We start from the raw sequence: 26,681 nt of genomic DNA on the forward strand, positions 1-26,681 counted from the left end.
AGTAATGTAGTAGTAAGTGGGTGAAAACTCCCCTTCGCACATCTTTCTGTTCTTGTTTTCCCTGCAGGAGGAGGAATACTGATCCTGTCTGCGCAAGTCTGCAGTCTGAAATCCTGAAGTGCTACCAAGAAAACAAATGCGAAGTGCTCAAATGCTCGGAACTGGCTAAGGAGTATCAGCGCTGCGTTAGTGCAGCTCAGAAGGTAACAAAAGCTTCCCTGATATACTTGTGGGCTTTGCTGACTTGTTTTGCATGGTGTTTTCTTCTGGGAAACGTCTCTGAGATCTGTAGTATCTGATAGTTAAACTGTGGTGTTCACAGGAGGCAAATTTTCCTCAGGATCCATTTTGCACGTTCACATTCATTCCACGTTTCTCAGTCATGCTGCGGTATGTCCCAGCAGTGGGTCCCGGGGTACTGAGCTGCTACCAAAACATTAGCGCTGATGCTCCTTGGTTTCAAAGGCAGCCACAGTGATTTTCCCACGTTTTGCCTTCTTGGATGCTGTGTTCTGCAAACAGTAGGGAAATCCATTTTACCAGTGTTGGCAACATTTTGAACGGACTCCAAACATCCTCACTCCCATTATGGGACCTCACAATTGGAGGTCTTGCTTCCTTTCATGGCTTCATGAGGAAAGCTGCTTTACTGGGCAGAGTTGCTGCCTCTTGAGGGAACTGCATGCTCCTGAAAGCTCTTTGTCTTGTGCAGAGGTCCAGCAAGGCCACGGCTCTGCCGTCAGAGATGCAGAACCCTACTAGCTTCTCTTGATGCCTTAGGACAGTGACTACTCAGCACCTTGGAAAATCTGTGTTTATTAAAACAAGTGAAGGAGAAAGGAAAAAAAAAAACAGTATTTGAATGTTACAACTAGGATATAGTCTCGGAAAAAGGGCATGGTTAGACAAGCTGCTGCTTGGGATGTCCGGAGTGTAAAGGATGTTCTCCATGTGAGAATTCAGCCAGCTGTCCCTCCAGGGCAGACTTTTCTTTTTCTTTTTTTTTTTTTAATTCTTGAAGGGTGTTGAAACTCTATAGTAAGGTGGATTTGGGGAAAGCATACAGCCTTTTGGGAATAGAGAACTGAGACTCCTCTCCTGGGATTATTAATATGAAGGCAGGGGGTGGGGGGAGGTGGAGATCTCGTCGAAGCAGTCTTTCTCTGTCGCATTAGCATTGTGAGGGGAAGCTGTATGGCTGATTTAAGTATAACATGAAACAAGCTGCCAGCCGGCTCCCAGAAGAAGCCCGACAGAAGGAGATGGGAAAATTGTCAGGATATATTAGACCAAATGTTGTTGCTAGTCCTGGTGGAATTTTTTTCCTTCCTGTTTACAAAGAAGGTCTTTGTATGTCTGCAAATCAGCAAGGTTAAAGCTGCCAGGGAAAGGGCTTCTCTCTGATATCTTTAAAGTCCCCAGCTCCCAAAACGTGTGGTTTCTTTTTCTTTCTCAGCTTTAAAGTAAAGCAGTGCCTTTGCTGCTGCACAATCCGTGCCCTCTGTTGCTGTGTGCAGAGCACTGGCGCATCTACTGCCAGCCTCCGTTACCTGATGCTTCCTCCTTGCCTCCTGTAAATCAGGCTTGTAGCCTTTTCAGTGGAGTATATCTTTAGCAAATGCATTTACCAATACATCTTTATTGCATGCAGTGCGGGCGGAATGTGATTACCAAAGAAGACAGATTGCATTAAACTTCAGCATATTTGCAAGCTGCGGCTCCAAGCCGCCTGAGAAAGGGGCTGGGATGCTGCCAGCCCTGAGCCCCAGCCCGACATTATTAAAGAGCAAATTGGAAGCTAAATGACTGGTAACAGCAGAGGGCAGTGAAAGATCCTATTAACTTGGAGCTTGTTTGGATTTGTGTGATTTTTTTATTTTTTGGGGGGAGGGGGTATGCTTTCTTTATAAACCAAAAGCTGGGGGTGGTCTGGGTTCCCAGAGTGTTCAGTGAACTTCAGAAATTTTTTCCCCACTCTTTTGGAAACTTCTCGGAAGGAGCAGTACACAGGACATGAACTTGCTGTGTAGATTATGACAAGGAATCTCCTTGCCCTGCTTTAAGAAGGGGCAAGAGATACTAAGGCACAGGTAACTAAACCTTGCAGCTAGATACAGGCACTAGAAGGCTCTGCAAGTGCAAATTCCAAAAGACTTGTGCGAGGAAATACATGTTCTGTAGTTCCCTTTATCCCAGGACAGCTCGAGCCCTGACAATTTGCCTTACTGCTCTTACCGAGTCCCCTGACTCGTGAGATATGTATGTAATGATCGCAAGCTGTTGTGTTTTTTCATGAAGGACTATAAAACTCCCTCCTCCCTTCCCCATTTAAGCTGTTATTTTTCTTTAAGTTTAAATTAGCATCTTCTACCAAATGGCTTTCTGTCTCACGCATTCCTCATTCAGGAAATTCGGGTTGGAGGAATGTGGGAAAGAAGGGTCAGAATCTCTTGATATTTTTTTCTTTTCCTTTTTTTTTTTAAACATGATATGTTTGCCAGTATAGAGGATGTTGTAATCAAAGCTGGATGCGGGACTTAGCTCACTTGCATGCTGGTGATTTGTTCTTCTGCTTCTTACTAAAGATTTTATAAGGCTTGGTGAATATTCTTTAATGAAGCATCTGGTTCTCTGCAAGTTCTTTTTGATGGCTGGTTAAATGTCTCCAAGGCATGGTATACATTAGACTCACAGAAAGCAAGCTCTAGATTTCTAGGCTGAAAATTACAGTTTACAGCGGATTACTGTAATTCCTTGCACCTTCCCCTGTACTGTGCTGCTCCGAGACCATTCCTTTGGGCACCCATTTCCCTTTGCCTATTGCTACGCGCGCTTCTGGTCCAGGAGGTGAGATGCACCCTCAGTTACCTCAGCCCCACGGACGGATAGATCGGGAAATAATTTCAAGAGTTTGGAAATTTATTTTCTGCTCCCATTTCCTGTGGAGGCCCTCGCACTGGAGCAGGTTACTACGTACCGTGGAGCAGGTTACTACGTACCGTAGTGCAGGATAGAGACGTAAATGGTGTTACCTGGTTTGTATGTGGTCATCTGGGCTTCCTTTGCAGTCAAGGGAGAGAAAGAGGCACAGCTAGAGCACGGTGCGTCTGGTCCTAAAACAGTCATGTAAAATAGGCCAGCTGAATTGCCATCCTCGGGTGAGTATTTCTCTCTGCCGTGTAGGAGGCATACCCAGCCCATGAACTCCAAAGTTAACACGTTCAGTTGGATGTTACTTAGGGGAGCAGGATCGTCTCCTGGATGTAGCTAGCACGCTCACGACGTGCTCTGCGTACCCTGCTCACTAGCTTTGCCGGTTTCGCTCTCCTGAATGTTAAATTTTGCTTGTGTCATCACGGGCTTGCTGCAGCAGCAGCAGCCCGCTTGGGCTCTGGGTTGCTTTCTGCATCCTGAGCTTTGCTTATGTCGAAGCCCTCTGACTTTAGAGGACGTTACTGTAATGTCTCCTGTTTAATTTAGGAGTGTTTTATCTTTTCTGGTGGTCTGTTTTCGTGGCTCTGCAGAACTTCAGCTACAGCCTAAGAATCGCTGGTTTTAAATCTAATAAAAGCTGGGATAATGGGACAGCTGTGGGAGGGGCAGTTCCCATTGTGTCTTTTAAAATTGCCTGTAGTTTATTGACCGCAAGTTTCACCAAGAGCTACTGCTGCCGCTAGATAATGAGAATTGAAAATTGCTGCTGCTGTTTCCCCGAGGTTTTATCTTGTGCCAATGAGAAGAGGGTGTGGAAGGAAAAAGGAGAGTGGGCAGTGGAAATCTGCGTAATTTCTTATTTTGAGCCCAGATGGAAGGGAAAAACAAATTATTTTTTTGAAGTCAGAGCCCTGTTACTGAATTGCTCCCCCACCCTGCGAATGCGCACTCACATGCGAGCTTTTCAGAATATTTGCGACCCCCTTCTGCTTCCTCTACGTCCTCTTCACACCAGAAGGCAAATCTGAATTTCCATAGAATTTTACTTAGCTAATTTGTTATGTAATTGGTGCCTATACAAGGGAATCTCCGACCAGCTGCCACTTGAAAACTGTGGCCTCTGGTGACCACGTATTAACGCGATGTGCGATTTTGAAGAGTGCTGCTTCTCGCAACCGCGTGCGAAGAAATGTCTGCTGGTAAAGAGCATGTAGCCCTTTTTTTTCCCAGGTGTTCTCTTAATGTCTCTAGGTGCCTGTCTTTCACAGAGGGACCAAGGTGAAATTTTTTTGCGCTCTAGCTCCTGGCCAAACCAAGTTATAAAGAGCTGCATAGTCAGACACATGTATTCCCTTGTCAATAGGACGGGTACACATTGAGCTGGGAGCCCTTCATAATTCCGCTCTCTTTCTCCCTGTTCTACATCCAGCTTCTCACAAGCCTGCTATTCATAACAGACAAAGGTAAACCTACTTCTATCAAGGCTTTAGGGCTTGTCTACATAAGGAAATTACAATGCAATAAACTGGCGAGCGAGTTTATTGTGCAGCAACTTCGCTGGATGTGAACGGTCTTGGTTGGTAATGGCAGGACGGGAAAATTCGCCCTCGTTTGCTGTGAGTCACTCTGCTATGCAAACAAGCCCGTGCAAAACACTGCCCAGATTCCAGCGGAGGTAGCCTTGTAACGTAACCTTGAGTCTGCTGCATTCTCCTTTACCCTTGGCTGTAATAAAAAGTAATGTGGTCAATTTACTGCTCTTACTTTTCCGAGCGATCCCTGTGAAAGCCCGTTTAACACACAGAGCATTGCAACTCTGCCTCAAGTTTACTTCTGCTCCGTGGGCAGTGACCTAGGTTGGTGTTACCGAGCAGATGCAGCAGATAGCCGTGCAGCATCCCAGCCTGCTGGAGCAGTTCTGCTCAAGCTTTTTGGATCCTGCTGGAGTGTGGCGTGCTGGGAACAGCTGTTTCCACACCTCAAATCTCTGCTGAAGATAATCAGCTCCAGGAGGCATTGGGTGCCGCGGGCAGGTGTCTCTGACCAGCAGGTATCGTTAGACTCATGTATAGAGCTGTTGCCATTCTGTTGGATTGCAGAATGCTTTGTAGATTGTTTTATGTGGAGGTCAGTGGTCAGTGTGCATGGCTGGCGGAACTTTGACCAGGTATACTGAGAAATGCTGGGATTCTGCCTCCCTCCTTGAGGTTCTGCAGAGGTAGATCCTAGCCGTCAAAGCCTGGTAGAGAAGATGCAAATATATCACAAGGTATGCTGCTTTCAGTACAGTATATCTAACTTGGAAGGCTCTAGGGTTGTTTGAGCTTTCTGAAATCCAACTTTGTGGTTTGAGATAAATCTGCGTTCAGATCAGGAGCGTGATGCACGCAGCCATCCTCAGCCAGGTATTTGCCTGCCCTGCCTCTCGTCTGTCTGTCCTTGTTCAAAGCAAACGTATCTGTAAAGTGTTTTTCTTGCTTTCTCTGTAAAGTCAATTCTCTTTTTTAATCTTTCTCTCTCCCAACCTTTATTTGTGCAAATGCTGTGGTGATAACACTATCGGAGGAGTTTATGACTCAATAAATGGCCCCCACAAGGGAATCGGTGGAGAGGCCGCAAGCTGCAGGCAGCTGCTGTTTATTTAGTCGTAAACACAGAGGAGAGCGGCGCTGGATTAACTGTACCCGAGCATCCCCTGACCTGTTATTTGCAAAGGTGAAAATGATCCATATTTTGCTTCTATTTATAAAGGATAGAAATGGTTATTGTTTTGATTCTTTTTCAAGGCAGCGATTCCTGGTTCCGGTGAGTCTTTGGTCCTTACACGTTTCCTATCCCCAGGAGTTCATCAGTTGATAAACTAAAAATACAGAGCTGCCTGAAAGGACATAAACCGCCATCTTAATATATGAGGCATGTCCCAGAATAAAATGCTGGCCTACTTAAAATGGAAATGGCTGCTGCATATACCCGGTATTCATGAAACTGGAGGCATAAGTTCTTTATTTGCTCTGTATCTCAGCACTTCACAAAGCCCTGATGTTCCTCACAGCTTGGCATATCGTCAGCACTTATTAACCCAACTACCTTCTCTCTCTGCTGTTTGCCCAAACATAAAAAATAAAGCCCAAACACGACACATTCTGGAGTTTGCCATTTTCGTAGAAAACAAGAGCACAGATAAGCTTAAAACTTTATTTTGCTCAGTTGGCCGTGCTTCAAGGCTCCTCTTCTAGAGGTATTTTGTCCATACCCTCCGACGTTTTTCTCTCAAGTTCTTGTAGGCTTTGCCTGGTCTGGAAGGAAGACTGCCTGACCCCATTTCTCTCTTCCAAAACAGTCCGTTGTCTAACAGTCTAACTCACAGTCTGCATTTATTTATTTTGGCTCTGTTTTTTGCTTTTTTGTCTTTTTGTTTATTTTTTGACATCATTGTAGTGAGGCAGAATTGCCTTTGGGTCTAATTTCTCACTTAATGATTCCGATCTCAGATATACTTACAGGTAAAGTTAATCTAAATGTGCATGTTTCACAGATGGTTTTGAAGGAAGCTGTTAAAAGAGGGAAAGAAGTCAGAACATCGTTACAGTTTCTGGAGTTGGACTAGATGGCATCTCATTACGTTTAAAATGTGGTCTGTGCTACAGCTCTTTCTGATTTAAAACTTAGTTTGCCTGAATCTGTTTGAAAGCAGCCTGAAAAATATTCTGTAGTAAAAAATACTGTAAGAGCTGGCCAGTGAGGAACAGAAGTCAGAGCTGACTTTACATGGTGTGGTCTTTGGGAGGGTGAATCTGAAAACAGGCATTTGAAGTTGGGAAATCAAAATCTCATTTATCGTTCTCTCTTTTAAAATTATTTCTTTATTAGCTTCAGTTAATGGGACCTACGTGGATCTACTTCATCTAAGAGGTTTCCCAGGTTCTGGGCTCTCTGTATGGCATATTAGGAGGTGTTTTCCTGAGAACTGTAGCCTGTTTGCAGCCAGGCTTATCTACTATGGGAAATAGTTGCTCGGGGGTGCGAGAGTGTTGTGATACATCATGCTGTTTTAATGCCAGATTTTTTCACAAAAGATTTGTAGCACTGTGTTGGCAAGTTGGAAGTGGAAATTCTTACTCAGATTAATTCTGGGAGACTGATGACCAAGCAGTCTTGGACAGAAAGAAGTTGATTTCCAATTTTTAAACTGTGTGTTTTGCTGCTGAAGTTAGATTGAAACAGATCCACAAAAATTGCTGTCGATAGCAACTGCTGGTTAGAAGCACAAGGTCAATGGTCAAATGCCTTCAGACTCCCAGGAAGTTCCAGAATTGCCCTGACTTCCATAACTTGGTGCTAATGTTAGATCCATTCTCTGACAACTTGGCTATAACTTGGGAAATTGTATCCGTGATGCCAAAGCCTTCATGACAAACTGGGGAAACCAAAGATTTGTTATGCTTGTTGTTGGTCTTAGTCCATGCAGGAAGGTCTCCTGCTTCACCCAGCCCGCAGTTCTCACACACCTTCCATCAGCTGTTTTATTAGCAGCTCTTGGGGCTGAATACCTTGAGGACTAATGGGATTTGCTGCTTTCCCCAATCCGTTGGATTTGTCTGTGTGGATAGCGTGTACAGGGGTTATTCTGGTGGCACTGGTCCTCATCAAGTGGAAGAGTTACTGCCAAGCAAGCAAGACTGCTCTACCTAGACCTTTGCAGTGCCAAGGAGAACGTGGGAAGGTAATGAGCACCCCATGAGCCCTCTTATTAGTAGGATGGCGATCCTTTTCTCATCCAAGCTATGGCACGTCGAAGGAGAAGGCCTAGGGAAGTTGTCCTGATGCTGCTTGCTTGCATTTGTTCTCCCAGAGAATCTCTGCCCAAGGCTGGGGAGCATTCATCTCTTACAAAACCTAAACTTAGTGGGGAGAGTTCCTTGGGAATCCTGCCTGCCTTAATTGTGGATTTCATCTCTTTGTGGCTCTGTCTTTGTGCCCAACAGGCCTCCTTGCCTGGAGGTGTTACCTGCTGTGCTTGGAGTGCTTCCAAAGCACTTTTAAGCCGTCAGTCCTAGCTAGACCCTCTCCGGAGAGGTGAAGTAATGTTACTGGACTTCAGGGCTGTGGGTACAGGAGCAGGATGTGTCACAGACAGCACCTTACAGCAATGTGCATATACTAATAGAGGTAGCTCTGCTGCCACTACGCTGATATGTTGGCAAGAAACATTTCAGGTTCTAACCTCTTTTTTGGTTAGAGGCCTTTGGGAGGCCTTTAGGGATTGGGGAAAGGCTCTTAGACCTCTGTCAGCATTCACAGAAACTGTCCAGAAAACCAGCACTGCTAGGATTAGGATTTGATTCCATTGTAATGCGAGGCAAGCAGGTAGTGAAGCCTTGAGTCAGGGTGGTGTTGCAGCATCCTGTGTGTTTCGTTGTTTCTGAAGCTGGAGAAGCGTGCTGCTCTGCTGGGTTAAGCCTGAATGTGTCCAGCAATGCCGACGAAATTATTTTGACAATGTGTTCGCTCTTTGTCCCTGCTGAATGCCTGTTTGTCCTGCGTAAGTGGATTTCAGGATCAGCCAACCTCCAGCTCCGAATTGCTCTAATAAGGTAAGGTGGGTAGGGTGTAAAGGTCATTTTGCAAGCAGCTGGCTCCCTGCATATATTAGGGGGAATGATTTTTAAAAGAATGCTGTTGGAAAGCTGTTGATTTAACTTTTCAAATATCTGTACTCTGTAAAATCTCAGCTCTTCTGCCTCCGTCCTTCAAGCTCTCTGCTCGCCCTCTGCCTGCTTATCTTTCTGTCATTTCCGATTACCTCCGCCCATCTGCCTCTGCATTCTCTCCCACTCGGTTTATCAGGCCGTGTTTGCTGCCCGCAAGGACTGGTTTTGTTTTTTGGAGCAGATCATCTGCTGGGTTACTTCACTGAGCTGTGTAACAGAGAGATAAGGGTTACTTGGTTCAGTCTGTTAGTAAAGCATTATTATGCTGGTCCTTTATTGGGGGACTGGGAGCTCTGAACAACATCCGCTACATCTGCAGGCTTTTGGTGTGTTTGCATGTACCTCGCTCCCTTCTGAGAAGGAATTTAGCATTGGTTAACGCAGATCATGAGATTTATATTCTATTTTTTTTGACTCCTGAACAGGTTAGCATGTGCACAGTGATCATTCCGGCTTTCTGTCTGGGGAGTGTGTTTCAGTCCCTACCTGGTCTGAATGCTTCATGTGGAAATGGAGAAGATTTTCTTCAATTATTTGTTCCCTGGGTTCCTCTTAGGGAGTGCCAGCAAGGGTGACTGCAAGCGTTCCGGTGATCTTTATGCTGTGGACATGCTGCCCCAAGCCATATTAGCAGGAACAGCTGAGAGCTTTTGTCTTCAGCAGTGCTAGAGGTGGCCTGCGTAGGGTTACCATCTTTCAACAAGCTCGGTAATGTTTCTGGGCCCTGGGATGCTGGCAGTACCAGTACATCGTCTGTTAGTACCGAGCCTAAGTGTAGTCAGGAGTATTCCAAGGCTCAAAAAATCTTCTGAAGTCTTGTTAGAAATACAGAACCATTGAAAAATGTATTGGACACAGTGATTGAGGTGGGATGTGCAGCTGTGTGCACCATGAGCTGCTATGGCGAAGGCGCTGTGGTAGGGCTGGGGTGCACTAGAGGAATTTTGTGGTGACCCTGCACTGCACCAGTGGCCACTTTCCTGTTCTGCAGAAGCCAAGCACACGGGGCACCACGTTGTTCAGGAAGAATAAGCACTTTGCACACTATTGAACGTGAACCTTTACTCTGCTCCAGCTTGTGCCGACATGGGGCCTGTGCGCACACAAAGCTCTGTCATGGACGTGAGGTCTCAAGTTTCTTGTTTAATGCCTTATCAAATACCTGCTGCTTGGGAGATGAGCAAGAGAGGTCCCAGGCTGCCTGAGACCGTTGCTCGTGCTTCATTTTGCTGAGCCTTGACATTTGCTGCAATAGAGACCCATAAAATGCGGGGAGGTCTCTCCAATCATGTAGGTATATTAGCAGGTTTCTTGTACTGATGGATTAAAGCCAGGCTGTGCTCAGTAAACGTGGATAAATAATAAAAGGTGAGATTGTGTGCAGTGATCCCAGGTCTCCTTCCTCCAGCTGCCACCTTCTGTCTGTTTGCCGGGAACCTTTGCACACACAAAATGGCTTTGCTTGAGAGAACAGGCTGCGCACTATTTCTGACATAGCCAAAGGTGGCTGATACAAAGCCAAAGGAGAGCTTCTCTCTCAGGGACTGAAATGTCAACAGAGATGTAGTACTGCCTTACGGGGCCCTGACTTGCTTTTGTATAAAAACTGAACAGATGTTGGAAGGTCAGGAGCGTTGCCATATACAGAGCAAGCCCTAGAGAGCAGGGCAAAGCCTGCTCGAGTGTCCCAGGTAACGTTGCTCTGAGTTTAATATGCCGGCACTTCCCCTCACATGTGGCTGCTTGGTCTGTTCCCCTGCAGCCATGTCTGGATTTTTACCCAAGCTAAGAAAACAGGACTCGTGTAACCGTGTCGCGTGTCGGTGAGCATGCTTTTCGTCCCGCTCTCCGAACCTGCTGGTGAGCTGCGGTGGTGTTCCTCAGAAGGCACAAAGGCTCTGAAGTAATAAGTTCCTGTGTATCTTGTGAAAGCAGGCAATTAGGTGGAGGAAAGAGACCCCAGCGGTGCCTGTGCAGGGGGAATTGTATCGACTGACCCTTTATTAGACATCAGTTTGGTCACAAAGGAACTTAACTTTGAGAAGTGAATCTGGAAGAATCCAAGGGACATCAGCTCTGTTCCTGAAAGGGCTTGTTTCCACGTTAGGCTTTCCTAAATGTAGGGGGCTGACTCGCACTCACCGCTATCATCAGCTTCATTGAGGGGCTCAGCAAGGGTGGCACTGTAGCAAAAGACAGAACAGCCTGGTTTTTAGGGTCATTTGGAATAAACCTTCTCTGTCTGTGTAATCAGTTCCTTGCTCACTTTTGAGAAATGGAAGCAGACTTCTTGTTGTGAGAGAGGGCCCAGCCTCAGTTAATGCAGGTTGATAGCCCGATCCTTTAATACAAGTTCTCTTTTTTTAGGATGAGATAAAAGATACAGCATTGGGTGTGAGCAACCTAGAAGAAGAAAGAGCTCACGGGAGCAAGACCACAAGCTACTTTAAACCCTGCACATCTCTATGTGCTGTTCAGTCAAATGCTTCACCGGGGAATGTAGGCCCTGGTCCAGACCCTAGCCGGCCTGAGCTCCTTCTCCTGCACATCGCCAAGACCTATGCTTAGATGTCAGTTGCCAGCTTCTTGGTGTCTTGTTTTTGCTGCTGCATTTTGAGGCAGGACAGCAGCTGAGGTGGGGGAAGAGGAATGGTGAGTCCAAGGACTGGAAAGACATCTGTGAGCGACGTAGCCTGGGGCCTGTCGGTGTTCAGGTGGGTGGCTGTGGGATCGTTGGCTGCGACCTGGGGGGCTGTCACATCTAGCAGTCATCATTCAGAACTTGCTGATGGGGTTGATGACTTTTGACCATCTTTTTCGGTCCCCTCTGGTCACCCTTGCCCATCTATCATTAGGCATGCTTTGACATGTCTGATGGGAGTTTGTTGCAAAGCTTCGTGGCAGCGGGGTGCAGCAGTTGTGGAGCGTGGCCGTTGAGGAATTGGTCGTGTCAGCAGGTCTGCATGTGGGCTTTGGGCAGTGTAACAGGGGATCGTGTTTATGGAGTTTTCACAGCCCCTGTGAGTACAATGATAGGCTTTGAAGCATGGTTTCCTCTGTGCTTCGCTTTCCCACAAAATCTTCAGGCATGATCCATCAAGGAGTGTGAAATATATTTAAAATCCCAGTGCAGCCTTTTTCTTGCAGTCAGCAGGGTTGTGCTTTCTTCTCTGGTGTGGAGTTGTTTGCTGTTGAGAATAAGCGGTCTCTTTTCTTGTGATTCCTTACCTCTCTTCGGGATGTGATACCATCAAGAAAACCAGCTGTTCCAATCTGAGAGTCTGCCTCTGCCTTCCTGCTCCCTTGTTGATTGTGTTGAATCAATGAATTGTTGCAGTACTACAGAAAAAAAGGATGTGAAGAAATGAAGAGTGAGATCACACAACAGAAGTATAGAGGAGAGGATTCAGTTCACAGTGGCTGTGTCTGGAACCAGATCTGCTCTGACAATAGCAATCCCCTCATAGCACCTTGAATCTCAGATCCAACTTCTTGCATCAGTAAGCTGTGGGGTGTGTGGGATCCCACGTGGAGGAGAGAGCAATCTGAGCTCCTGGGGAGACCTGACAGCCAGTCCTGACTGCTCCCGCTGGGAAGATGGTGGCTTTGATAGGTGTTAGGGAGAAAAATATTTAAAAGAACAGAAGCAAGCAAGATAATTCCTGGATGGCAGCTGTGGCAGAAGGATGTGGTACAAAATATTCTTCTTGTAAATACTGCAAACTGGAGTTCTGACTCTCTTAGCATCCTGAACTGCTGTCTCAAACCTTTGTCAACATGGGTTTTTTGCCTGTGACTCAGGTTCAGTGGCAGCTCTGTTCAGCCAAGAAAACTGCCAGGTTGTGCTTTGACTTTGGTTCCAGCTGTTCAGGGCAAGAAGCTTTCACTGCTGCTATGAAAAGCTTTTCTTAGGGGACAACACAAAGCAGTAGGAGTGTTGTGGTGCTTGAAGGCTGGAGTAGACATCCTCCCCTGAGAAGCGTCTTCCAAAGCACAGCAGTCTAGTACACTGTCATGTGGATAAAAGGCTATAAGGATTCTGCATTAATCTGTAGCTGTCTCCAATTAATCTCTCTAGTAGTTTCGAATCCGACTGATGTTTGGACCCACCAGCCGGGTATGTAAAGGAATTTCTTCAGTAGCTCTGAACTGCTCCACAAGCCTCTAGGCTCTAACTGTGCATCTGGGGCCTGCCTGCTCTTTTTCACCATCCTTGGTTCTTGCTCCTTCTTGTTCTTGCTTCGCTCTCTCTGTTATTTCTTTCCTTGGCTCCATCAGTCTTGGTCTGTACTTGACCACAGTACCTGGTTGCACTTCCATCCTGACAGCAGGTTGGTAAGTCGATGCCATGCTGCACGTTACACCTCAATCAAGCTTGCATTCTTCTTGATAATTGCTTTAGAATCAACAGTTGGAAGCGTTTCTTGATCTTGGCACAAATCTCTCAAGTGCCCCTGAAGTTCTGACAGGCTTCTTTAATTGCATGTTGTAGAGCTGTAAGAACCTGTCCTGATTTCTGACTTGGGGTTTATTATTTGCAAGCTTACTTTTAGGTATGCACTTGCTTTTCTTTTTGTCTTTTTTTTTTTTTTAAGGTTTTCAAAACTATTTCCCTGAAGTTAACTACTTGGAATAATTGTCTTTAGCTTAAAACCCACAGAAATTTGCCATTCCCGTTGATCAGGATCTAGAAAAGTGCGTCATTGAGGAACCCCTACTTTGACCCACTGGCACTAGAATCAAGTGCTATATAGCACTGCCAAGTTACTCTCTCTGGTGTTTTCGGGCTGTTTTGAGGTATGCTGAATTCAAGTCTGTTAGGAATGCCACACTACCACTGTAGTGGGTCTCCGTTAGCTCAGGACAGTGCATGGCAAATGTTCGAGCTATGGGCAGGGGTAAATTGTTCTGTGATGGAAGCTCAAACTTGGGAAATTATACCTATATTCTAAACCGTGGCTCTGTGGTACCCTGTGAGTGATCTCTTCCTCACTACCTAGTATGAGTAGCTCTGGCCACCTATTGAATTTTTCTTTTAGTATGGGCAAGAAAGCTAGACACATGCTGTTGCCTACTTTTGCTGCTTCCTCCTCCCGTTTCCTCTTTATTTACTCACCCCTTCCTAGAGTCTGGGCTCAGATTTTCCCTTTCCCTCTGTTTTCATTTTTTTACCTGCTTCCTTCCAGCGTCTCTGCACCCTCTCCTTTCCTCTCTCCCTCCTCTCCTCTCTTCTGTCCCCTTCGTTTGAGTTCCTTTCATTTTAAAATCTGTATTGGAGCTGACACCAGCCTGCCTGTTCCCTGCAGCACTGAACTGGCAGTTCGGAAAGAGGAGGCTGCAGTTCCCTTAGGGGGCAAGACAGAGTTCAGGATCTGTCTTATTTTAAATGTGCATCTTAACATGGCTGATCAGAGGAGCAGAGAAATCTTTGGGCTCTGAGTACTGGAAGCTCATAAAGACGTAGAGTAATCCTCTGCATCCCCCTGCGCCCCTCAGTGAACATGAAAGCTGCTTGGCACAGGGAGACTGGCTCCAGGAACCGCGGGCAAGACTGAGAGACTCTCCGTCAAAGGAGGGTAGAACGGTGTGCATGCTCGTGTAAGCATCGCACCTTCTTTTTCTGCTTCAGCTTCCTTCTCATCTCGTCAGATTTAAATGCGTTTTTTTTAACCCTGAAGGATCCCAAAGTGCATTACCTAACTGCATACCAACCTTGCAGGATGCTGTTTGCCTTGGGCAGGTGAAAGATTGATCGCTGATCGTCTCGCTCCTATGGTACGGAGACAAGCTGGGGTATCCCTCTTCCGTGTCCGTACCACAACCAGTGCCACGGCAAGATGCAAGAGATGGGTTTGCTGGTTTCCCGGGATGAGTAGCAACACTTCTGAGGCAGGCTGCACACCCAGCTGGTGTATTCCCCAAATGGTTTTGCTGTGCAACTCTCGCTGCTGGCATCTGTTCAGGCAGCGCTGCGACATACTCACCTAAGGAGCAAAACAAAAAGCGGGTGTGTAACGGTTCAGCAGCTCTCACCAGCACATTAGGATCAGAAGTGAGGGACAGCGTATTGAATTAAAGCTGCAGCCATAATTTTAGTTTGGACCAAATGCATGTAGTTTGGCAGAACAGCAGGGTCCTGATTCTTGTAAAAATGTCATGGCCCTGCAGGAACATGGGAAGGTCAGGACCTCTACTGGAAACCTTCTGCCAGCCACGTTACTTTCTGCTGCACAGGCTACTTTGGTTTAGCATAGACACAGGGGAAGAACTGCTTCTTCCTGCAACATATTGGAACTTTCTGATTCTTCAGGTGGTCAAATTGGTCTGCATTGCTGAGGGTGTTCAAGGTAATTGCAGCAAGAAGTGTGGGAGAGGCTGCAAGCTCATCCTTTTCATGTTTTCTTTTAGTATCATTGAATGGTGAGGAGCCTAACCCATCCGAGGAGATGCCTGGCAGCATCAGGACTCAATACCAGATGATTGTCAACTGGAGAAATACAATGACCATGCTCAGAGTAGGTTAAATAAAGTAGGTTCTGCTCCGGAGAGAGAGGAAATATGCAGATGGCTACCTCTCAGTTCTTCAGAAATGCTCTAATAAGTTGGAGAAAAAGTACTCTGGTAGGATCTCAGTGTTTGTTCTGACTTCCCTTTTACTTAAGGAAAAAAGTAGTGGTTAAAACTTCCCAGTTGGAGACTGGTTTCCATTAGTGAAAAGATGTGTGTGAGTGATAGAAGAACTGACTGCTGGGGTGGATGGATTTGGCCTTCTGTTCTGCTTCTGCTTTTTTTTTGCCAGAGGATCCGTGGTTTTTGGACTGTGACGAGGTGTGTTCGGTTGCTGTCCTTGTAGCAGTTTGCTCAGTATTTGTGGAAGAGGTTGTGCATTTGAAGTGGGTGGGGAATGGAAACAAGAGCTGGCGCCGTACAGCTGATTTCTTCTCTGCAGTGCTACATATTCAGTTGTCAAATTTTCCTCTACTTTCTGAAAATTTTTAGTTTTGTGGTTTAAAATAGCAAGTAGAGAAAGAGGATTCATTGCCTGCGAGAAGGGCTGCTGGAGCCAGGTGGCAGATAGACCTTCCCCAGCTGTGTTCTTTCAGCCCCGTCCTGCCCTGAAGATGGCTCTGCCGGAGCTTTGGGCCCCCTGGAGGTGTCTGTCCGTGTCCCCTGTCCTGACATAAAACTGTTGCTCATAGACTGCAATCCTGACTTGGCATTATTCTTCCTCTCAGACCTTTCCTGACCAGTGAAGCTGCTCTTTACAGACTGTCAGTTTTTCTGAAACACGACATACCACCGCGTCCTTCCCAGAGCAGCTTCTGTATGTGGGGGAGCTCTGGATGACGGGGTGGTAAAATTGCCTGAACTGCTCGAACATTGCCACCGTTGCTGCGCCCATGGAGGCTGTGCCGGAGATAGGAGAAGTCCTTGGGGAACAAACAAACTGCTACAACTCGGGCAGGATGGTATGTGACCTTGTGTGGGCTGCGGGGTGGAAGCGCTTCCAAAAAAGTGGTAGAAAGGATACGTCCAAAGTCGCTTTCACGTGTAACTTAGAGCATTCAGGATTTGACCCTGGATATCCAGAGGTGAAAGGCTGCTGTGTTAACCCCCCTACTTCATCTCTTGCCTAGTCTGAAAATCCAGGTACTTCCAAGGAGCTGTTACTTGTATGACCTTCATGCATGAAACAGTTTCTCTTTTAAAATGTTTTTTCCCCTTTATCAGTTATTCATTGAAGAGTCTCTTTGCATCTGTAGAATTTTGAAGGGTAGCTATTATTTTACCATTTTAATTTTCCCAGCTGTTCAAATAATTGTTTTAACCTCTCAGTGTCTGGAAATGCTTTTCACATTCCTGTTTGCATTGTATTTCCTTGGTTTCATGTTTTACATTACCAACAAACATTTTTCCCCATTCCACATGGCTCTTCTGCGACTTTCTTCTCTGTGGTTTTAGGGGTTGGTCTGAACAAGACCCTGGGAGTAAGGAACTTGTGAACGTCCATGGTGTGATACTGGCCTTTCACACCCTGCTTGTTGATTCTTTTTTTTCTCCCCCTCACCCCAAGAGTGGAGCTCAGGACTTGCAGATCCCGTTAGGACCAGAACAATGGGGGATTATTCAGGGAGACCTTGCCACTGACCTCTCCAGGTGACATTTCACTGTATGTAGGGAAGAGACAGCAAAGCGCGGTGTGCCCAGCCCCGCGTGGTGCTCGGAGGGCAGCACTTTTTGTGTGCTGTCCGGGGCAAAACACTTCGTTTGGGTGAACCTCGAGAGCAGCAGGGTCTCATTTCATAGCATTGGTTTTCCTGTTTGTTTCTTTTTTTCCCCCCCAATGACCATTGCTTTTCTTAAGCCTGTCTTTAAGGGCCTTGCCATAGGGACAGAGGTGGAATTTGAAATGAAGTGATTATATTGTGATATTTTGGACGCATTGCCATAGTTTCTCTTGCATGCTTTTCTCACGTGTTCAGAAAGTTCCTAGAGGTGATTTATATTTGATCAAACTAAGCGTAAAACATCTGACTGCAAAACCTATCAATCTGATCCCATCTCTTTCTAGCCCTTTAATTAGGGAAGCCCTGCTGAAAAATGTACCCATCAGCTACTGAGAAATGGTGCATTCCTGGACCCTTGGTATAAATCTTGAGTTATCCAGGTGCCAAAATGCTGTCAGAACTGACAGATCTTAGAAAATACACCCACAGGCAGAACATTATCCATTATACTAGCACTGAGCAGTGGGCAGTAAGGAAAAATCAGCAGAGGATGTGTCTTTATCAACTTTAATTGGCTTTTCCCGTTGATAAAAATCAGGGTACCTGGCAAGGAAGAGAACCTATCTAGCAGTTTGATCTTTCCATCCCCGAGCTGAAGGGTGCAGTCCATCTCCACTGACGTGTGATGTGGACTTGTCTCAGCACAGCTCCTCGCAGTGCAGTGGAGTCTGCAACCTACAGAGAAGGCTGCCAGTCTGTCTGCGGTGAGTGACCGTGCTTAAACAAGCATGAAGAACGAATTACTCTGGATAAGCTGGATTTCGTCTGTGCTCTAGTTGCTTGAAATCTACTTTGAGAGAACCAAACTTAGTTAAAGTTTTCTTCGGGTCCTGGTTTAAAGAACTCCTGGACTGCGAATAGCTGGGCTAGTGAAGGATGTGGGTAATGGATGTTCTGGTGTGAAAAGGAGACCCTGGACAAAGGGAAGCAGCAACTTTGCAGGAGCTACTGGATATGGCATAGGTAGGGGTCTGGGGAATAGAAGAAGCTTCTGCTGGGTCATTTAGCACCGCAGGTTTATATGGGACTTTACATCAATGACAGAGGAGTCAGCAGCTGCCTGCGTTTCTCCTGGGAAAGCTCTTCTGCAGCCTTGTTGCAGCATCTTCCATTTTCTGAACGACATAAAAATGTTTCAGTTTTTCCTTGGCACTGCTTTCGTCTATTGCTATTAGATTTATGAAAGTTTTATTAGAGTAAATAATACAGTAAAGATGATTGCAAGTCTATTACTACACTAGTCTTTTTCTAGTTGATTAATGAGAATGACTCATTTCTTTATTTATGATCAATTTGGCAGTGTATAGCACTTCTCTTGCTAAATTCTGCAGGGTTTCTCAACATGGCTTTATTTTAAGTTTCTATTCTGCTAAACCAAACTTGTCTATCCTATTTTCCATAAATAATGGAAAACAGAAGTAAGTCCATTTGAAAAAGATTGTTTACTGAGTGAACTTCGTTGCGAAAGTTTCCTTTCCACGGTACCTGGTGGTCATAAGTCAGACTGTGCGACCATCACAGGGCTTCAACCAAATAAATACCAGTTTAACCCTTGCGTTTAAAACTTTTTTTAAAACACAATTTATGAATATTTATTATCCAGTCAAATGAAGGAACAGCCCAGCGTCCAAAGCTGGCTGCACAGAAATCCTGATGTCCATCGGCATGGGTGACCGTGATCTTCTGGAGCACATCTGCCGTGCCATGGTGGCACAAGCCTCCTGTGCCCTGGCTGTGCCAGCCGCTGTGGTGCTGAGAAGCGATGGTGCAGCAGCGGGACAAGCCGTGTGCCCAGGCCGTGGCTGGATCCTGCGCCCGCACAGCTCCAGCACCCCTCCGGACACATGCTGCCTACCTGAGCACAGCCTCTGCTCTCACCTGGGTGAGGCAGTGCCCGGCCCAGGAGCATCCCCGTCGGGGTAACGGGAGAGCCTGCCGCTGCGCAAGCTGTAAGAATATGATGGACCCTATGGAAGAAAAGTGTTGATTGTGTGTTTTTTTTTTTCCTTTCCCCCTTCCTTTTCCTAGCCATATGATAAGCAGCTACATAGTGACTTCTTGTGTTCAGAAGGTTTCTTTAGAAACTTGCAGCAAGTGGGAGGGAAGGATAACAAAGTCCATTCTGTTCCTCTAATTCAATCTGCCTATTTACAAGCCCAGCCCGTCAAGTATGTTGTCGCTGTTCTTTGCAGCAAGAGGAAGACTGAAGCTTTAAAAGACTTCTGGAGGATATATACAAATCCATGTGAATAGCCTAAAGCATGATAATTCACATGGTTTCCATGGATGCTGGCCATAACGCAGTGTGGGCAGTTCCGTTGTGCCGATGTAAATGCCGCAGCAGATTTACCAGGACGCAATAGTCCTGACTGCCGGCCCCAAACTCGTCCGTGGTGTTGCTGACCATCTTAAAACAGCTGTCCTGTACCTGGGCGAAAGAAGGGCTTCCTGGGTGTGCAGTCCAAAGAGAGGGGAAAGAGCCATAAGGTTTATTATGTATTATAAAATAATAATTACAGATGAAATATAACAGAGGAAAGAGATCAGGATTTTGACTCTTTTTTTCCTTTTTTTTTCCTGCAATAGCAAACTAAGCACCTAGGACAGCATCACCTTAATAACTCTAGGCCACCAAAGAAGTGTTTTTGCCAAATCTGCAGTGTAAGTGCCTGCCACTGGATCCTTCTCAATCATTTCCTAAATGCCTGATGGCACCTGAGTGACCAGCTCCCCAACCACCTCCCGCTTTAAAGCGAGGCTGCCTGATTTTTCTATTTTTCTAAACCTTTTGCTCTCTTTTAATTGAGCACTGGGAGCCATTGTGTGCATAGTGCCGCAGGATCCTTGTCTTGTAAGGGCCTTGATAAATATGTATTGTGTTGTCAAGTGTTTGTACCTACTCCGCAGGTAGCAGCGGAGAAGCAAGCTGCATACAGCTGAGAGTCGTCGCGTCTCCAGGGTCACTAAAAACAGGATGGCACGGGGGATTGTGGGGAGAGGAGCCGGGATAGCTGCCTTCAGCATCACCTGCTAATAAACCAGCTATTTATAGATCAGCTGAGGCTTTGTCAACTAGATTGTTAAATGAATATTTACATACTGGCTTCATTGTCTTTCACGGAAAATCTCATTTGCATTAGTGCCTGGACAGAAGCGCAGCTCTCTGTGCTCCAGCTATGTGTGTGCCCGATAGAAGTTTCTGCTTTGCGTTGCGTGTAGGAAACCAGTCCTGATGGATTCTTGCTTTGCAAATCCTCTCGTCCCTGTAGCAGCATTTTCCCATCTTTCTGTGCCACTCGTTTCTCGCAGGAAAGCTCACCTTTGTTCCCAAATGTCCGCAACTCATCATGAGGCTGATCTCGCTGGAGAGAGAGATGAGCAGCATTTCTGCATAGCAATTCCTAGTTAATCTCTGCCTCTCGGAGAGACTTGAGTTGTTGATGGCTTGTGGGTAATTTAATAACTAACAGACAAATAGGACGTATAGATTGTGGAAACTTAGCCCAGATGCAAAATCCCCCGTCCCTATTTGCATCTGTTTGAATGAATTTCGTTACAAAGGTTTGATTTTTACATTTCAGCGCCGGTGAAACAGCAGCAAGAGGAGTCGCTGCTCAGTGAAGCTGCGTTGATCACAGCAGGCTCCACACCTGGCTAAGCAGTTTCAATCCCCCTGTGCGTGCGCCTGTGTGCCTTTCAAAAGGGAAGAGTAATCCACTTGCTAGACGCGTGTGCGTCTGTCTCGTAGTCCTTGGATGACCTTGAGCAGTCATTTAACCCGTGTTTATTTGCCCGTCTCTCCCTGGGCAGATATTGCTTCTGTGGGCTGGAGGGCTGAGGTTGATCGGGTGTCTCGGAGACGTGGACGAGAAGTGAGACGCGGGGTGTTCACAGTGGCTTTGCGGACAGCCGAGCACCGTTCAGATTCACCTGCCTGTCTTGCTGCTTCTTGCTTCAAAGGCGTTTGGACACTTGGGCTGTGCGGGAGCTCAGAGGACGGTCGGAGCAGGGCAGTGCTGCAGACGGGTGTCACAGCCTGCGCCGAGCTTCTGCTTCTTAGCACTCACAAGGCTGCTGATAAGGTCCCATCCTGCTGGTGCTGTGTTACTCGGCCTTTGTCCTGCAAAGGGTCTAATGGTATCCGTTCCTCTGACTCCTCCGCAGGCTCACTGGGCACCTCATTACCCCTTTTTGGAAGAGAGTGGTGCAACCCAGTTACCCTCTGTGCAGAGAGTGAGCCCATCTTCCCATGCCAGCCCAGCTACCCAAACGCTGGGGCTGAGAGAGCAGGCTGCAGCTTAGCTCTCTGGGTGCACAAAGCCCGTAATATTGCAACGATATCACAGTACGTTCTGAAACCATTTGCCTTTTATTTATTTATTTATTTTTATTTATTTATTGCCTTTATTTATTTTTTTTAAGCTAGCAAAGCCTCAATTTCCTCGTGTTCAAGATCTCTTCTCTGGGCTCACAAGAGGGTGGGGGGCAGGCCAGCTGCGGCCACGGGGCTGGGAAACCCGGCACTTGGCTCCTTGGCACTCCAGCTCCAGTGGCTCGTCCCGTGCCCGTTTCCCCACTGCCTCTCCCTTTTTAACTTTAATTCCTGCCGAAGGCAGCACCTGATTCTTACATCACTCAGATCTGCCTGTTTTTTTCTGCCTTATGCTGATATTCGGGGGGAGATTGCGATGTGGTTTTCTGCAAAATGTCAAGGTCTTTTCCTAGAGAGCTGACAGGATAGGTGTTTTATATGTACACAGGCTATCGGGATTAGACGTTCTTGCTCAGAAACATTGGCTGAGACAGACAGACATTCCTCTTGCCACGGAGAGGCAGGCAGGCACTCGCTGTTGCCAAGCCTTGAAGTATTTGGCATGTTGTCTTTTGCCCTAGTTTTGTAGAGTTGTTCCTGAAGTTTTGCAAATATATGAGAACCTTAGTTCTGTTTAAAAAATAAAAACAAAGTAAAAAATTATATTTCTCACCCTTTGCCTAGAAGGCAGCGGTCTGGGAACGTGACTCAGGTGCTTATAACCAGCAGGCAAATGAAATGACCCCAGAGCATTTCTGAACAGTTTTACAAGTCAACCTTGTGGTTTTGGGGGAGGTTCTGGCTTCTCTCTTGGGTTTTGAATATGTGAAGAGTGTGCAGTAGGGCTCATTTGCTCGAGTGAGAGAGTGTTTGCAGCTATGCAGGGGTTCCCACATCTGCGGCGTCCCCTGCAAGCAGTAATGAACCGACCGAAACAATCAGTCTCCCCAGATTAGAGGAGCCCTGCATTTCCAAATCTCGTTTGCATTCTAATTTGTGCTTTTTCAGTTGTTCCGCTTCCCAAGCTCCCCCTGCAAGCATGTGGATCTCAGGCTCTGTACTTTTCAACGGGAGCCAAGATTTCATGTAGGAACATGATTCTGGGCGCCGGAGCTTTGACATTTCCGTGGTTATGTCATATACCAGCAGACTTCACGCGAGCTGGCAACACCATTTACGCGGAGCTGAACGCAGTTATTCACAGAGGGGGCCTGCTGGGCTCCGTGCCCCTCGGTGGATCTGCGGAGAAGACTCGGAGGCTGCTCTGTGCATCGCAGGCCCGTGGCTTTGTCCCTCGGGAGAGGCACGCCGGGCTGGCGCGCTCACGCTGCTGGGCTGCTTCTATAGGCAGCCGCGGAGGCACGTGCCCTGGAAATTGCAGATGGATTCGTAGGCACACACTCGCACCTCTGCGTTGCCTGAGCGGAGGGGCACATGCAGTCAGCCTCCCACAACATAAAGGTTTCCAATAAAGCTGAAACACAGAGGTATTGTTTGTCCAATCGCTGGCAAATGCACAGAGCCATTGTGTGGGTCCTGAAAGCCTTGGCGCTTTATTCTCCGCAGACTGAATGGCAGCCGCGGGTAATAATAACACAAGATTAAAAAAGCCAACATTATAGGGGCATTTACAACCCGCTGAGAGAGTGAAATCTCAGCAAGGCTGAGCCGCGTCTCTAGTGATCTACGTTTTTACCACTTGATAAGGAAATGATGGGCAGCTCGGGTGAAATGGCCACCGCGGAGCGGATGAAAGGGGAGCGGGTTGTCTGCTCAAACGCCGTGCTAAGAGCGGGACAAATGGAGCAGCTCTCTGCAAATCGAGGGACCGGCCTGTCCCCCGCGTGCTGGGTGGGCCGGGGTGTGTGCTTGTGCATTTATTTGCATGCCTGCCTTTCCTTCGCGGGGTGAAAAGCAAAGGCTGGCTGGCTGGCACCGGGGCTGGGCTCGGTTTGTGCAATTCAGAGCCTGGTGCCTGCGGCCTCTTGGTCGGCATCGTCCGGGGATGGTGCTTTGGCAGCTGGGAGTAGATCCGCTGAAGGCTGTTGGTGTGTGAGAATATAGCTGTTGACCGATCGTGGTAAGAGACGGTGGGATTAGCCTTCCTCCTGCAGGAGCAGCCAGTCTTCTCTGTTAACTTCAATTCTCCGACACAATAAATACTGAGCTTTCTGAGTGTAAGCCTCAGTTTTCAGTCAGGCAGCAGTGACACCCACCTTCCACAAGTTAAGCTCAGCTGACTGATACCATCTAACATGTGGAATTTAATTATTTTCAAAACAAACATGCCTAGAAACCCACCCTGCCTGTGGGGAAAAAAGAAAACCCGCACATTTTAACGGGCAGTTTCTTATATTAAAAGTCAAGCCTTTAATTCAGTGTTGGTTCTAGCAATTCTTTAACTCAAGTGTCTTACAAAGATTTTTGTGTACATATATCAATCTGAACAGCTTTAAAAGACCCAGCTTCCCTCAGCACACACGTGGAAGTTGTGTTCGGTAAACCAGAGGCAGAGGACCAGCCTGTAGGAGCATCCTCTCCAGAAATGCCTAGGCTGCAGAGTAGCGATGAGGTATCAATGCCAGCTCTAACCGTGCCAGCTTGGTGTCACCAGCAGGCTAACTCTGGCAGTGCAGAGCCGTTGGAACGTGTGCTCACCTTTTCAGATGGATTTTGGAGCTGCCTGCTGCTCAGCAGGGCTCATGGATGTGACCTTGGTCTTTGGTACTACCGATGGAGTGAGCGAAATGGCGGTAGGTATTTTACGGCTTGATGTAATAAAACACTTTTTAATAAGAATGTTTGCCTACCTGGCTAGGGCAGCTATGGTTGATGACTGCAGTTTTCGTTTCTAAAAGCATTCTCTTCTGTTCATGTTTCTTGCTTTGCCTTGTGCCAGGCAGGGCGGCATGGAAGTTGCTGGGATCTGGGATTACCGAATGCTGTTTCTTGTGTGGGCACGGTGGGGATTCAGCAAGCCAGCCTACTTCACAGAGTCCTTGACTTGGATTAATGAATCTGTCCCTGCCTCTGTTTCCCCCAAAGTAACGCGAAGGTACTTAGGTCACAGGGATTTGTGAGCTTCTTTTTATATTGGCTGTTTTGGGGGGGATGCAGTTCAGCTCGGAGGGCTCTGCAGAAGGGTGGAAGGTTTGAGGTGGTTCTGTTCTAATCCTGCTTGCAGAAAATTGGCAAATTCCTGCTTTAAATCTCTTTAAACACAAAATGTAAATACCCTTTGATCGCAGGGCATTTTTTTCCCTCTCTCTTTTTGTCCCGTTTATCTCCTTTTACTTCCTTTGTTTCGTTTTGTTTTTAATTTTCTTTTAAACATGACTTCTCTTAAGCTTTGAACCGTTCAGGTTGGGACCTGAGAGTTGCGCTGCGCTGGCACAGACCCGTGGAAGAAAGCTGTGGGCTTTTTGTTTCCACAGGTTGCAAGTATGAACTGAAACGCATGTTAATGGTAAGGCCTTTGTGGGAAGAGGGTGTAAAGAGGTGTTGAGTGACACTAGAAAAGAATGGCCTAGGAGGTGGGAAGAGAGGATGGAGCTAAAACTAAATGTGATGCTTGCTTTTTGCCAAATCCTTTGCAGCAGAAGTATGGACATATTCCCAGCTGACAGCTCCTCATCTCTCTTTCCCCCTCCCTTTTCTCTCTTCCCCCTCTGGGGCTACTCTTTTAGGATGAGTTAGTTCCAAGCAGACAATACTTTTCTAGCAGATAAATCGACACCTAAGCAGCTGTGCCGGTATCTATCATGAACAGACATGCTGCACGGTGAGAGAAGTTACAGGATGGGACCAGCATCATTTGTCATAAAGGGAAAAAAAATAAAAATTCTCCCCCTCCACTCGAGCGGTGTCCAGAAGACAAGCAAGCAGAACACTCAGAAACTGTCATTTTCTTTTCCAGTTCCTTAATACGTTGTAAAAAGCTCCACTGAAACATTCCACCTCAGGTCCTGTTTGTAAAGGATGTGTTTGAGACAGATGGAAGCAGGTCTCTGTCCTGACGCAGATGCAGGACTATAAATCTGGAGCGGAGAAGATGGGGAGATAATTATTTAGGAGGCTTTTGTGTTTTTTTTCCAGCATCTGGCACCCTACCAGGGCACCTTCTGAGGAGGGAAAGGGGCAGGCAGGAGCTAGAGAAACGCTGAGCTTGTTTATCACTTCGGAAAGGATTTTGATGTTGAAAGAAGGATTTGGGATTCATGTGTGGGGAGATGTTGATTGGGAAATAAAGATGCGTCTCCCAGCGTTCGCCATTCTCCCTTTGTTTGCTCAGATCCGTGCGTAAGGTCGCGGGGCATCTTATCTGCACTAATCTTAATTGCGTTGGCGTTGTGGGACGCTGGTGGGCAGTTGCTCAGAGCAAATCCATCCTGCAGAAATTGTGACGGGGATGGTTCCTGTGCTCAAGGCTTCGTGCGTGCTGCTGCCGGGTGTGCCTGTGGTTGGGCACCCGCGTGTAATTGCGCGTCTGCATGTCTCCACGGCCCTTAAATCTGTCCGCATCCTCCGCGGTCCTGTTCACACGCCGTGCCCAGCAGAGCGCCTGCCTGCCTGGCCCGCGGATCCTCTGCCCTGTGCCCTGGCAGCAGGGATGGCTTCCGCACGTCTGGGCTCCTTGGTGTTGTAAAAAGGGGAGCGGCAGGGTGAAATATTTCGGGTTTATTGAGTGACTTCTGATACCTCTATCTCAGAGGTGTGCTTGAGTCATTTGGCTGTCTCAGTGCAGCTCGTTAGCATCCCAGAACGCCTCTTGTTTTTCTCCCTGGTTGCCTGAGCTTGGTGCAGGATTGTCAAATTGGTGCAGGCCAAACAACCAGACTTCTCTTCCTTGGGATCTAAGCAGATCTTGCAGCTCCTGCAACCAGGTATTTCAAGATATTTAAAGATTGCCAAGAGTTAGACATGTAATTAATTCTTAAAAGTCTGATACTCGGATAGCACAAACGCCCAGTCAGCAACACTCAGCTGGTTGCAGTGGTGAGTCAAGGGGGCTGATTCTGCTCAAAAGTATTTCAGTTCCTGGTTTTGTACCTGGGCAGTTGAGGAAGGCTCCCTCTACATTTATTTATTTAATTAATTTGCCTGTAGTCTCTTTACTGTGACCCAAAACCACGCAGAAGCTGTAACCCACAGCGATGTGCCAACAGGTGTGTGAAGTTGCAGTCCTCCCCCTGCTCCATCACAGCTGATTTTTGTCTCTTCTGCCAGAAGAAAAGGAGAGCGACATCTACACCCGTACGGGCGAGATGAATACGGCTATCACACAAATAAAATTACTGGCTGCCGAGTAGCAACAGTTTAATGAAAATGTGAACTGTTAAACAAATAAAGCCAGTCAAGCTCATAATACTTCTGCGTGGAATTTCACTGTATCGCTGAGCAGAAATAGAATTAGACACAGAAAAAGGGCATTGGCAG

At 46.8% G+C, this 26,681-nt stretch overlaps 1 protein-coding gene across 2 annotated transcripts in view; it reads left to right on the forward strand.

The window, feature by feature from the left end:
* CHCHD6 (coiled-coil-helix-coiled-coil-helix domain containing 6) overlaps positions 1-26,681 on the forward strand; it is a 110,883-nt gene that overhangs the window by 74,817 nt on the left and 9,385 nt on the right. For both annotated transcript variants that reach the window (XM_083795838.1, XM_083795839.1), the window contains one exon: positions 68-203. In XM_083795838.1, coding sequence (XP_083651964.1) covers positions 68-203 — 136 coding nt within the window. The remainder of the gene's footprint in view (positions 1-67; positions 204-26,681) is intronic.

This window comes from Anser anser, assembly GCF_964211835.1.
Source record: "Anser anser genome assembly, chromosome: 12".
In the NCBI taxonomy this organism is placed as follows: Eukaryota; Metazoa; Chordata; class Aves; order Anseriformes; family Anatidae; genus Anser; species Anser anser.